Below are 13,899 nucleotides of genomic sequence, written 5' to 3' on the forward strand. Positions count from 1 at the left end.
GAAGAAATGGTATCCCTTGGGTCAGATGTTTGGAATTCATCCACTACTTCAGGCTGAAAGCGGCCTCCTCCGGTACCGTAAGGCTGATGAGGAGGGGGTAGCTGGTTAAGTCGAAAGTTTGAATGAACCAATTTTGCAGGGGCCTCATTCACAGTCGGGCCCATTCTACAACTGATACTGTTGCTGCCATATGACTGAGTAGGCACTGAATGTCGCACGCTTTGGTATGGCGATTGAAAAATATCAAAGTGGCATGTTCAACCAGATTTTTGACACGATTTGTGGGACGATATGCCTGGCCAGTCCTGGAATCGAGGATAGCCCCTATGAACTGAACTGTTTGTGTGGGGGTCAAGAAGGATTTCTCCCTGTTGATCCTCAGTCCCAGTGCCTGAGGGAGATTCAGAATGACTATAACAGCACGTGACAGGGCTTCCCGGGAGGTATCCACCAACAGCCAATCATCAAGATAGGGGTAGATCTTTACACCCTTGAGGTGGAGGTAAGCGCAAACCACAGCCATACACTTTGTGAATACACGTGGGGCTGTTGAGAGACTGAACAGCGGAACGTTGGACTGGAAGAGTTCCGCGCTGATCGCAAAGTGGAGAAATTTTCTGTGTGAGTGTTCTATCGCTATGTGGAAATACACATCCTAGAGATTGACCATGGCGAACCATGAACCCTTTCGGAGGAGTGGGACAATCGTGGCTAGGGTTGTCATTCTGAATTTCTTGGGAGCGACAAATTTGTTCAGGTCCCGAAGATCTAAAATGGGTTGGAGGCCTCCATCCTCTTTTGGTATGGTGAAGTACCTGGAGAAAAAACCCTCCGTACCGAGGTTTGGATGAATGCGCTGGATAGCTCCTTTCCTTAGGAGAGATTGTGTTTCCTCCTGAAGGACCTTCGAGAATGGGGTGGCCCATACCCAACCCAGTGGTGGAAGTGTGTTGAATTCTATTTTGTATCCTCGATGGACAATAGTTAGCACCCAGTTGTCTGACATCACTCTCATCCAAGTCGAGTTAAATTTGCTCAGGAGATCTCCAAAAAGTAGTTTGTAATGGTCAGTACGGAGGCGAAGAAGACTGGAGTCAAAGACGACATTTAGAGAATGCATCGCCCTTCGCCTTTTGCTGAAACTTAGGAAAAGGATAACTTTTCCTTTGTTGCTGTTGTTGCTGATGTTGATATCTAGGTGGTCAATCCCCAGATTGTCAAGGGGCATAGGTTTGGTGTTGTTGGTACCAGCAGCACTGACGATAAAGGACGTGTTGTTGTTGTTGCTGGACTTGGACGATACCCATTTTATGAGCAGTTGTTCTGGCTTTCTGCACAGAGTCCATTTGCTTGTCTGTTTTCGCATTGAATAAGCCCTCACTGTCAAAGGGTAAATCCTCTATTCTAGATCGAGCTTCAGGTGTTAGGCCCGCAGAATGGAGCCAAGCATGTCTCCTTAAGGCAATGGAACCCATCATCACCTTAACATTGCAGTCCACCTGATGATGGGCAGTATTGATCTGCTGACGGGATAATTTGGATGCTTCTGCGTGAAACATTCTTGCTAACTCGCATTGATCCTCAGGAAGGTAAGTGATAAGGGAATCCATTTTTTCCCAAAGGAACAACTGGTACCTGGCCATCATTGTCTGGTAATTTGAAATCCGAAGTCCCAATGCTGCTGAAGAGTAGAGGTGACATCCCACAAGATCGTGCTTACGGCCCTCCTTATCCACAGGTGAGGCATGAGTTTTCTGAGAGCGGCCCTGATCAGACTCTACTATTACTGAGTTCGGTTTTGGATGTGCAAAGAGGAAAGAAGCGTCCGTCTCTTGAACCTTGTACACAGATTCTAGCTTCTTGGACATCAGGGTCAAGGATGAAAACTTTTTCCATGTCTGTTGCACTGTACTCAGCAATGCTGGGAGAAAGGGGATGGCCACTGGGCTGGACATGTCTGCCATGACGGCATTGAACATTGGATCGTGGAGTTGTTGTGGAGGTTGTTGCACCTCAGTGCCCAATGATTATGCCATTCTAAGCACTTGCTTGGAAAACTGTCCCATGTCCTCGGAAGACGAGGCTCTATCTCGTGTCCCAATGACATCATCTGGAGATGAGAAGGGGGGACTGAGGAATAGGAGGAAGAGTCCGATTGATAGTCCTCACCGGATTCCTGTGAAAGAGTAGGTTGTTGTGCCACTTCAGTCATACCGTGAGGCGGTATTGGAGGAGGCAGAGCTTGACGGTTCCGATAGGATTATTGTAGTATCTAGGTATCAGAGGAGGGGGACAGAAAGCATCCTGCATTTCGAATCGTGGTTGTTGTTTGGGTTGAAATGGAGTATATGACAGCGAGGTAGCTCCTAAGTAACAAGAGCAATCCACGAAGAGGTCGCAATCCCTCCTAAGTCTCCAGTCTGCATCTCGCTGCGGTCCATGGGGAGGAGAAGACGAAGCAGAAAAACAATCCCAATCATGGGATGGACAGCGAGAGCAATCATAGTCGTATTGTCCATGCCAATGATCCATACGGTATCGATCCAGAGATCGGTATCAAGGAAGCTGCTGGGGAGAGAGTGTCGGTCGATACCGAGGTGACTGTATATCGTAACGGCGTGGTATTGGAGACCTAGATCTCCGTTCCTGAGCTGTCTGAGCCAGGCAGGGTGGTGGAGTTGGTGTGTTTCTCAACTCCCCCTCCAGGACCATGGAGGCCATATCCAAAGCACAGCTTGTGTGGAAGGGGCCACAACACAGATGGGAGAATCAAGTAGAGGAGGGGGAGCGTCCTGCTCTTTCCCTAGCTGTTTAGAGATTTCCTTTCTCCTCTTTTCCTCTGGTGCATCCGCAGCCAATTTAGGGCGTTTTGCCTTTTTTGAAAGTTTCTTAGCCACTGAATTAGATAGGTAACTTCCCGGCGTAGGTGGGTCTACTCGAACCAGCTCTGTGGTTAACAGAGGGGAAGATTGAGACGCGGAAGCCGCTCCTTTTGCACTTGTTGAAGGAGCAATGGAGGGCTGTTCTCAAGGTGTTTGGGCCTTAGGAATATCAACTGCCTGAAGGGCCCGTTGCCAAAGGATCACCTTTAGTCAATCTGCCCTATTCTTGCGAGCCCCAAGCAGATTAGGCATAAAGAGCGACTGTCTGAAGACAGCACCTGACTGCCACAAGCCGTGCACTTTCTGAACGGAGCCTTTTGGGCCATAAGCCACAAGATGCGTCACTGCTGTGAATGATGCTCTCCGCTCCCATTCTCCTCTTCTCTCTCTCCTGTTTTAGATAAAGAAGAAAAAAGAAAAAGGAAGAAAAAGGGCAAGGAAGACAAGATAAAGATGGAAAAAAACAGCTTGACAAGAATGTTGAAGAAGTTCCCCACGAAGTAACACTAAGGTGGTCAAAAAGGAACGAGGGGAAGGCGGGAACCCACGCTATATATATCATGGACGGGGTTCCCGCCAAAAACTTGTTCAGCTTGGAAGTTGCCCATATGCGTGATGCACAGAGACCACGAAGAAGAACAAATGGATTTATATAGGCACAGCAGTTTGAATCAGACTGCCTAAAATATTCTACGTCTCAAAAAACAAAGTACTGTCCTTTGATAGTTTTAGGTTGTTGAAGTAATCAGAACATGTTACCTGACATCACAAGTATTCATACCTAATATGTTGGTTAGATTCACTACGTATTCTAAGAACCTCCTTCCCTTTGAACTCCAGTTCTTTGGTTAGTGCACTTATATTCTCATGCAGTGAAAGTATCTCCTTATCCAATTCAGAGATATGGTGGTCTCGATGCCTCACTTCATCCTGTAGATCTGAGATCCGACACACAAATTCTTTTTCCTATTAAGCAAGTATCAAAAAGCAAACAACACTTTATAACACTCTATGCAGCACACTTGCTTCCATTTGAATGAACATCATTCATTCATTCATTCATTTTTTTTTAATTTTATTAGATTTATTAGCCACCCATATGGCTGGGTACCTGGCCACTCTAGGCGGCGTACAATACAAATAACAACACAAAATACAACAAATTTACATGATCAACTAAACAAAACACTGTTCTAAAAAAACTCCCTAACCCACCCCAAACGCCCGCCTGAACAGCCAGGTTTTCAAAGCCTGGTGGAAGCTCATCAAAGAGGGGGCATAGCGGAGGTCACTAGGGAGGGAATTCTACAGAGTGGGGGCCACCAAAGAAAAGGCCCTCTCCCTAGTCCTCACCAGCTTAGCTGTCCTGGCTGATGGGACAGACAGAAGGCCATCCGAGGCCAATCTCATTGAGTGGCGTCCCTGGTGTTGCTGGAGGCGCTCCTTAAGATTGAATGAGCCCAGAACCATATAGGGTTTCAAAGGTCAATACCAACACCTCGAATTGGGCCCAGAAAACAACTGGTAACCAGTGCAACTCCTTCAGCACTGGAGTGATGTGGTCTCGCTGACAGCTGCCTTTAATCAGGTGAGCTGCTGCGTTCTGTACCAGCTACAACTTCCAAGCTGTCTTCAAGGGGAATCCCACATAGAGCACATTACAGTAGTCTAGGCGAGAGGAGACCAGGGTATGAACTACTGATGGAAGCTTTTCTGCTTTTATATTTCTACTCACTAGTTAATCGTTCAGATTAAATTTAGAAAGATTACAAATGGGAACCTATAGGGAACTAGGGGCACCAAACATTGTTCCCTCCCTTTCCTCCCCTTCTTCTTCTCTGCAACCAATCAAATACGGAAATCACTTTGGAGCTAAAGGGATGGCTAAATTATGATTATGGAAATGCAAGTGGGCTTACTGACAAAGCTGGGTTTGCTTCTCAGCCAACACAATTCCCAGGCCCTTTGCAGGCCCAGGGCTAGTACCTGCATACTACCCTCTATTGCCAGGGAGCTTGCTCCCCCAGTAGCATGGGGGAAGTGCACATGCAGAACCTTAATGCAGGGAAGATCTGGGGGAGGTACTGGGGATCATTCTGACTCACCTGCTATTTTCTGCAAGGTTAGGTGGCCTCTTCCATTAGTATATAACCTCTCCTATCCTGCATTTGACCACGTTACGGCAGTTGGAATGTCTCAGTATAATGGCTTGGATACAGACATGCTCTTCAACAAATAGAAGGAGAGCTCCTTTCGTTTGTGGAAAGGTCTTCAATTCAAAAGAGGCTCCCGCTATTAGAAGGAGCGGGTGGGGTGGAGGACATTTTTGCCTATTGCAGTTACAACCTCTCGTGCCACCTCCTGTACTGTTCTGGAGAATCCCCCAATCCCCAGAGCAGATTTTCAGAGGGACTTGGGGGCAAAATCATTAAAAATCCTATCTACCCCTTCCATCATGGGAGCATCTTGTGAGTGAAGCTCCACTCATAGAATTACTGGATCCAAACCCATGGATGATAATACAAAGTATACAAAATATTAGGGATATTAAAATAGAATAAGTAGGGGAAAACCCTGCTTTGGTAGTTTTAGAGTGAAGAAAACAGGTGATGGATATATTCTTGCCCTACCTGAAGTTATATGCATCATCCTGCCCTCCAAGAATTTGGACATAAATAGAACGTAACTATAAGCCAGCTCATCCAAATTCCAGAAATAACCCAGCTGATGAGATGGCCAGATTGAACAGGAGACGTAAGAAGTGGGAGTCTCAACAAAATGCTGTGTGTATTCCTGGGAGAGCCCTGCTCCCACTCTGTGCATATATGTGTGCACACACAGCTTCTCTGCTTCACTTCTATTGCTATGACTCACTGCAGAGTCCTTTTGACTCCTCCTCTTCCAAGTAGCTGGAGCCTAGCAGGACCTGCAACAAAATGTTGCGGGGGTGGTTCTACTTTGTCCGGCATGGGGCCAATTCCAACCCCACATAGCCCTTCCCTGCTGAGTCTGATTCTGTTTCTTGCTGCTTCTTCATTCTTGTGCTCAGTCTCTGCTCCCTCCCATACATCCATTGTCCGTCTCCTCCATGTCCTATCTTCTTGCTCAGCTCCACCCTTGCCCACTTGGTTTCTTGGGTGTTATTACTCGAGGGCTAGGGGGCATCCTTCCAGACTGAGCTTTATTCAGAATGCAAGGAAATGGTCACAGAGCGGGTTTTTTTTTTTATGCCTCTGGGTTCCCCCAAGCATACTGATACCTCCCTCCTGTGCTTGGATGGGCCCATTTTAAGCATCAGCACTCACCCTGTGAAGTTGGCAGATGGAATGATATAAAGAAAAGTATGAAGCTATGTACCTTTGAAAGGTTAAAATTATTTATTAAAAGTAAAGAACAGAAGTTCTTTACTTAGTAGAGAACAAATATTCTGTGCCCTAATCAAAAGCATGGTTACGTTCTTTTGGCTATAGGGAAGATAGGTACCTGGTGCCTGCTGAGCTCTATGCTTCTTTCAAGTTCCATTTTAGCAGCTGCTAGTTCTTGTTGATGATTATGCCGCAGTTGATCAATTGCTGCAGCATGCTGATGATTTAGTTCTGAGCGCAAAGATGCTGGGAGATACAAATACGTAGAATTTAATTAAAAAAAAATACAGCTCAACAAGTAGTAAAAAAACCCCCACAACCCTATATGCATTCATTTATCACTTTTTGGAATGACTAAAATCCTAGCTTTTAGCAAATGTGTTTTCCTGATTTTTCCAACCTTTAGTTGGAAAATACTGGGTTTTGGCATATAAGCAATAAAAGGAATGAATAAATACATAAATGAAAATGTTTAACAACACATTAATATATTTTTAATTTAAAGGAGCCAAAATGCAAATTCAGCATTAGAAAGCTCACAAAATTAGGACCTTTCTGGGGCTGTATTAGTTTGTTGCAGGCAATTTAAATGCATATCACATTTTCCTGACAATCAAACAGCAATATTTTATTGCTAGAAAAATGTGAGCAACTTAGTGTGAGTACTGCATGGAATGTAGCTGCATAAGTGGTCCAGTTTTATTGGATGAGTTTCAGTTACTGAGGCCTGAGGATGCGGACAAGGTGCTTGGCCAAGTCCGATCGACCACTTGTGTGCTTGACCCTTGCCCTTCATGGCTTATTAAATCAAACAAGGAGGGGTTGTCCGGCTGGGTCCAGGAGGTTGTAAATTCCTCCTTGAGAGAGGGAGTGGTGCCTGCTGCTTTAAAAGAGGCAGTAATTAGACCACTCCTGAAAAAGCCTAACCTGGACCCAGAGGATGTTAGCAATTATAGGCCAGTGGCCAACATCCCCTTCCTGGGCAAGGTGCTTGAGCGGGTGGTTGTAGGACAGCTCCAGGCACTGTTGAATGAAACAGATTATCTAGATCCATTTCAATCGGGCTTCAGGCCTGGTTTTGGAACGGAAACTGCCTTGGTCGCCCTGTGAGATGACCTCTGCGGGGAGAGGGACAGGGGGAGTGCGACCCTGTTGATTCTCCTGGACCTCTCAGCAGCTTTCGATACCATTGACCATGGTATCCTTCTGGATAGGTTGTCTGGGTTGGGAGTTGGAGGTACTGCACTACAGTGGTTCCGCTCCTACTTGGATGGCCGATTCCAGAAGGTGGTGCTGGGGGATTATTGCTCTGTGCCATGGCAATTGTGCCACGGGGTTCCACAGGGCTCTATTCTATCCCCCATGCTGTTTAACATCTACATGAAACCGCTGGGGGAGGTTATCCGGAGGTGTGGGCTGAGGTGCCATCAATATGCGGATGACACCCAGCTCTACCTCTCTTTCTCATCAAAACCAGGTGAGGCAGTGGCTGTTCTGAACCAGTGCCTGGGCACGGAAATGGACTGGATGAGGGCTAATAAACTGAAACTCAATCCAGACAAGACGGAGGTACTGTTAGTGGGTGGTTCGTCTGCCCGGCTAGGTGATATTCAACCTGTTCTGGAGGGGGTTGCACTCCCCCTAAAGGATCAGGTTCACAGTTTGGGGGTGCTCTTGGATCCAGAACTGTCAGTTGAGGCACAGGTGAACTCAGTGGCATGGAGCACTTTTTATCAGCTTAGGCTGGTATACCAACTACGCCCTTATCTGGACAGAGATAGCCTAGCTACAGTTATCCATGCTCTGATAACTTCTCGTCTGGATTACTGCAATGCGTTATACGTGGGGCTGCCTTTGAAAACGGTCCGGAAACTTCAGCTGGTCCAAAATAGGGCAGCAAGATTGTTAACAGGGACTGGCCTGCGAGCTCATATTACGCCAGTACTTTTCCAGCTGCCCTGGCTGCCAGTCCATTTCCGGGCCCGATTCAAAGTGCTGGTGTTAACATTCAAAGCCCTTAACGGCTTGGGGCCAGGTTACCTGAAGGATCGCCTCCTCCCATATGTGCCTGCCCGGACCTTAAGATCATCATCAGCGGCCCTTCTCCGTGAGCCCCTGCCAAAGGAAGTGAGGCGGGTGGCTACTAGGAGGAGGGCTTTTTCTGTTGTGGCACCCCGGCTCTGGAATGAGCTCCCTAGTGAGGTTCGCCTGGCGCCTACATTGTACTCCTTTCGGCGCCAGGTGAAGACCTTTTTATTTTCCCAGGCATTTTAGCATTTTAGCTTTCTAAATTTTTAGCTTTGCTGTTTTAAATCTGTATTTTAAACTCCTGTACTGCTGCTAGGTTTTATTGTGGTTGTATTGTTATATTGTGGTTTTAATGTTCTATATATTTTAAATTGTTTTATTGTGTGTTGTTTGGTTTTAGTTTTTGTGAACCGCCCAGAGAGCTTCGGCTATTGGGCGGTATAGAAATACATAAATAAATAAATATAAATAAAAATAAGTGTCACCTCTGACATTTATAAAAAGCAACACAGATCCTCCCTCCTATGTCTGTACTGCTTTTTGTGACCATTTAAAGTTTTATTTTAGTTTTATTATTTATGTACTTCTTTAGAGGCAGAGTGCTCTTGTGCTGTACCACTCAAGCAGGAAAATACTGCCGTACCCCTTTGAAAACATGACAAGCACCTGTAAAGTGGCTTGTACCTGGACACATCATTCTCACGGGGGAACAGTATATAGCAGTAGTGATTCTGGAATGAAGCTAGTGGGGGTACAACATGAAAGGAAGAAAAGTGTACATTTTAATTTAAGTTAAGTTACATTTCATTTCTGTTTTGTCTTTTGCTGTCTTGATAATAATAATGTTTCCCCTGTAGATACATGCCTGCTCCTCCAGGAACTGTGGGCACAGATTTGTTTTTTTTATCCCCCATCCCCAAACAACAGTGAATTGTATAATTATACTGTATATTAATATGCCAAAAACATATTCCAATAACTCTTTTGAACAGCACGCTCAAAAAAGCAAGGAACTTGGAGAGGGCCAGGTTTAGCTTCAAGAGATATTAACTAATGAAATTTCTATACCTCCCATTAGCCAGGTTTAGCTTCTCCTAAAGCAGAAGGGTTCAACAAGAGGAACCTGCAACACAATGTTGCAGTATATCTTCACCCCCTAACAGGCATGCCCCTGTTCAGGATAGTATTTATTTTAAGTGCTTATATTCTGCCTTTATCCTCTATGTGGACTCAAAGTAACTCACAAAATAAACATTTTAAAAACATGATCAACAATATACCCCCAAAGTTTTAAAACTATATAAAGTGAACATAAGAACAGCATAATGCCTGGTATAAGAGAATTATAGAATGGAAAGCGCTGTATAAGCTGTTAGGGACTGAAGCAAGTCAATTCACTCTCACCCCTTACCTGTCTGTTTTCTGTTCCACCTAACATGACCATTTTTAGCTCCTTGTCAGGCTCCCAGCCAATCTGACCTCAAGGGAGACTTCTTCAGAGGATGAGGTTTGTGATTCTACAGCAAACCCCACTCCCACAACAGATGTGAGGCAGCCTGAGGAGTCATGTCACAGGAAAGCCCCGCCTGGGGTCCTGAAGAACCCTTTGAACCTGCTCTGCTGCAGGACTCTCCTGCCTCATCCCACGGCTCTCCGGAGCATAGGTGGCAGCAGACCAGGTGGGAGACTCAGAGTCAGAGTGCCTGCTGGGCTGCCAGAAGACCCTTTTACTCAGAGTCTCCTCAGGAGCAAGGGTCTACTTGGGAGAAAAGGCCCAGCTGTAGATAGTGAGAGAGCACACCCTGCTGCAGCTGCTGAACAAGCTGAAAGCAAGTATAGTCTCCTCCCAGACCTTTGCTTGGCTAACAGCTCCCATTGAGCCATTGTTCCAGGTCTAGAGAAGTGCTCAGGACACTCCTGGTATCCACTCAGCATGCTCAGCCCTCACTAGGCTACTGGTGTGTGTGTGATCCCCTTTGATACTTTAAAAAAAATATTCTTTGTACACCTGCAAATCTTGGGGCAGGTGTACAAAAAGCATGCTGACACCTCTTCTCTTGTTTCTCATTGGCCCTGTTTTGGTTCAGTTTCTGTTGGCATGGGAGCACTGAGTTTGCTAACAGAAGGCTTGATTTGATGACTGATGGTGAACAGGTGATAGGCACAAATTTAACATTATAGACAAGGTTCTGATAATGAAAGATGAAGGGGAAAGTGAAACCCAGGAATAGGGATAGTGCAACACATCTGTCCAAACCAATTATGGGGAAGTTTGTATTTCCATAGTTATATTTCCTTAGGTTGGCACATATAAAAAATCCAGAATAGAAGGATTAATAAGAATGAAGGGTATGAAATCACAAGATGTGGTGCAGACTTCACCACAGTGGCTATAAAATGTTTATCATGCCATAAACTATGGGGCATTTGCTACCCTTCAGAGGGTAGTCAGAATTTTCATGTAAAAAAAAGGCTAGGTATACCCCAATGTATGGAAAACAGTTTATATTTATCTCTCTGTATATTGGGCAGCACATGCTTTCTGCCATCTGCAGCAAAAGTAATGGCTTAAGTTTTAAACAGTGACATGAAAGTACATACCAAGCATAGCTTTCCCTTCATCTTCCAGTTCAAAGCGAAGAGTCTGCAGTTCCTGTTCCATTTCTAGTTTGAAAGCATCCATAGCTTGTCCGTGTGCTTCTTTCAGAGCCTGAAGTTCTTCTGAGTGCTTTTGTTGCAAACGGTCCTCAAGTTCCTAAGAAATTTAAAAAGAAAATTGCTCAACATGTATATAGAAATATTCTTAGCAATGAGGTAAGCAGAATTATTTTTAACTCACCTAAAGAAAGTCTCATTAAACTGTCTCCAATTCTTTATTAACTCAATTAATCTAGTAGCTATAAAAGTTTTATTTCCTAACTTCATCACATCAAACTGTGATATCCCAACTTTAGATATCCTGCTTCCCATTTTTCACACAAACTGTGGAAATACAACTGCCACAAACCACACAAACGTTTTGCTGCTTTTCTCAATAAAAATAATCAGATCTATGATCTTATATTTTCTGAGCAAGATAAGGATATTATTAACAACAAAACTTGGATGCTTTCAATCAGTGTGAAGCAAATGAGGGATAGTTGAAAAACAAGAAAATAGAAAGAAGAGAGAGAAAATAATAATTAAACCTCTAATTTCTGTCAGGAAGAAGCGAACCAACAGAGAAGATTCTCTGTGAGGCTGCATTTTCTCCAGCAACAGGTGCTGAGGAGCATACTGCATTTTTAATCCAAACTTTAAAACATCATAAAACCAGGAAATTTAATTGACTTTTTAACTCCCACATATTTTACTAAATATCTGTAACAAAAAGAAGTTGCTTGCCTGTAAAGATAGAATTTTTATAGTGCTAGGTGATGCACTGGGGAGTGGGAATGGGAAGGTTAGTTGCTTGCCTGCTGGTACATTAAGCACCCATTCTGTAGAGTAAGGTTTTTTTCCTCAGACTTAGTGGCTGTTACATGAAGGAAGATGGAGCATGGAAGAGGTGGCATTTCACACTTCAGTTCCTTCTAACTCTGCCTTAAACATCATAACCAAAAACTGGAAATAAAGATTTAAGGGCTATTAAAAAGTTTTTCTTGAATAGCTGTATTTACATGACCAAATAACTTTAGCTGAGTTTTGGTTTAAAAAAAATGGTTATAAACTGGAATATAAATTAAAAAAAATATTAGTGCAATGGAATTCTACTGCTATTATATTTAAATGTTTACATTTTGTTTATAATTATTACTGTACAGTATATCAACAATAACAACTGATCATTTAAGGAGAAAATGTAAGCAATGGTATAAAGGGTAATTCATTTGTCTTTTATCATGGGATTCCCCCATCTTTTTAATGTAAGCACTAACATATACAGTAAAAAAACCCACCTTCCTATTTTCCCCACTTTTTGGACAAAACACATGAGAGGTTTGGTGAGACCATAAAACAGTGGGGCAGTTCACACAAAGATGAAGGGGAAAGTGGTTGAGCATGGGTTGTTTTGAACCGTAGGTTGTTTGTTGAACCATGGGTTAGCATGTTGTCAGGATGTCTTGTTAACCATGCATTGTGGCTTATTTTCTTGAACAAGCTACTTTGAGAACTCATGGGCTGGGTCTGCACAATCGCGGGGGTGAAAGAACCCATAGCTGGTTCTCTCCCTGCCCCCACACATGCCAATTACGCGATCACGATTTACATACTTACCCGTGGTGGTATGCAGGTTGCTGTGTCATCCAAACCTGGCATGCGGGGGTGGCTTTATATCCACCCTGCAAGTTATGGGTTGTAGGGTGGGTACGAAGCCACCCTACCATGTGCCAGGTTTGGACAACACTGTACCTGCACTGCACAGCAGGTAATCTGTAAATCATGACTGCATGACTGCATGTCCGGGGCAGGGAAGAACCAATGATGGATTCTTTTGCTCTCATGATCGCATGAACCCAGCCATGGTTTGTTGTTGGGTTGTTCAGGGTGGTTAACAAACCACCCTGGCTACGTTCAGACAACATGATAACCCACCCTGTGGAAAACGTGCTGTGTTCAGACAACATGCTACTCCATAGTTCAACAAATAACCCACAGTTCAAAACAACCCACACTCAAGCACTGAGTGTGGGTTAGCGTGTTGTGTGAACAGCCCCTGTGTGTTGTTGGGGCTTTGGTGAGTTCCAAGGTAATATTTAAAAAATAGCTCATCTCTACATTCCCTGTCATTACTGTTCAGGAGAAGATGGAGCACACTGATGCAGTCCCTTCTGTGCCTCCCCAGTCCTACCTTTTATCTGTCCAGTGTTTCCTTGGGACAATGTCTGAGGTTACACAGCTTTCTGAGATATTGGATAAGGGGATAAAAAAGTATTCTGGCAAACCTTTTGGGTGTCCAAATGAAGAGAAAGATGTTTCTTTGAGTAATAATTCAAAACAAAGGTCATATTTCTACATTTCTTCTGGTCTGTCATTTGAAAATGTTAGATATTAGAAATGACCAAAGAAACATGCCTTTTGCTCTTGTTCTTTTGTTTCTTCCATGTTCTGAAATGCAAGGATGTGTGCTTCTTTCATGGACTTGTGTCTCTGCTGATGCTCTTCTTCCAGCTCTTCAATTTCTTGGGTCAGCCTCTGCCGCTCTTGACTAAACTGTGCCTGCAGTTGCTGCATTGAGGTCTGAGATTGGGAAAGCTGCATTTCTAGATTCTGCTTTAGCAGGGAGATCTAATTCACAGAAAAGCAAAGATCATTAGAAATGTCAAATTATAAAAATACTGTATTTATATTTATTTATAGATTTCTGATTATGGTCACAATCCAGAGAACTACACAGATCCACAAATTTACTGACCCACCCTTCCAAATAGCAGCCATACCATAGAAATACAGGTATACTACATAAGTAATAAATTATTAAATTGAACTAAATGAAATTATTATCATTAACTACAAAGTTAAGGAAAAATACCAGATAAGTTGCCAGTTTGTATTCTATAAACTAGCTCAGCACTACCTGTCTCTGTAAGATGCTCACACATCTGAAAGACTTGAAAATACTCCCAGCATGGGGAATTCTTTGT

General features: G+C 43.9%; 1 protein-coding gene across 13 annotated transcripts in view; it reads right to left on the reverse strand.

Moving 5' to 3' along the window:
- Positions 1 to 13,899, reverse strand: part of FAM184A (family with sequence similarity 184 member A) — a 150,231-nt gene that overhangs the window by 26,555 nt on the left and 109,777 nt on the right. For all 13 annotated transcript variants that reach the window (XR_014786669.1, XR_014786668.1, XR_014786667.1 and 10 more), the window contains 4 exons: positions 13,331 to 13,543; positions 10,877 to 11,030; positions 6,366 to 6,493; positions 3,664 to 3,848 (listed from right to left, as the gene is read on the reverse strand). Coding sequence is in view for 9 of the 13 variants with exons in the window: in XM_084827403.1 (XP_084683529.1) it covers positions 3,664 to 3,848; positions 6,366 to 6,493; positions 10,877 to 11,030; positions 13,331 to 13,543 (680 nt within the window). In the remaining 4 variants the exon portion in view is untranslated. The remainder of the gene's footprint in view (positions 1 to 3,663; positions 3,849 to 6,365; positions 6,494 to 10,876; positions 11,031 to 13,330; positions 13,544 to 13,899) is intronic.

The sequence above is a fragment of the Heloderma suspectum genome, chromosome 1, assembly GCF_057233095.1.
Source record: "Heloderma suspectum isolate Gila_16-S chromosome 1, 16-S_ref, whole genome shotgun sequence".
NCBI lineage: Eukaryota > Metazoa > Chordata > Lepidosauria > Squamata > Helodermatidae > Heloderma > Heloderma suspectum.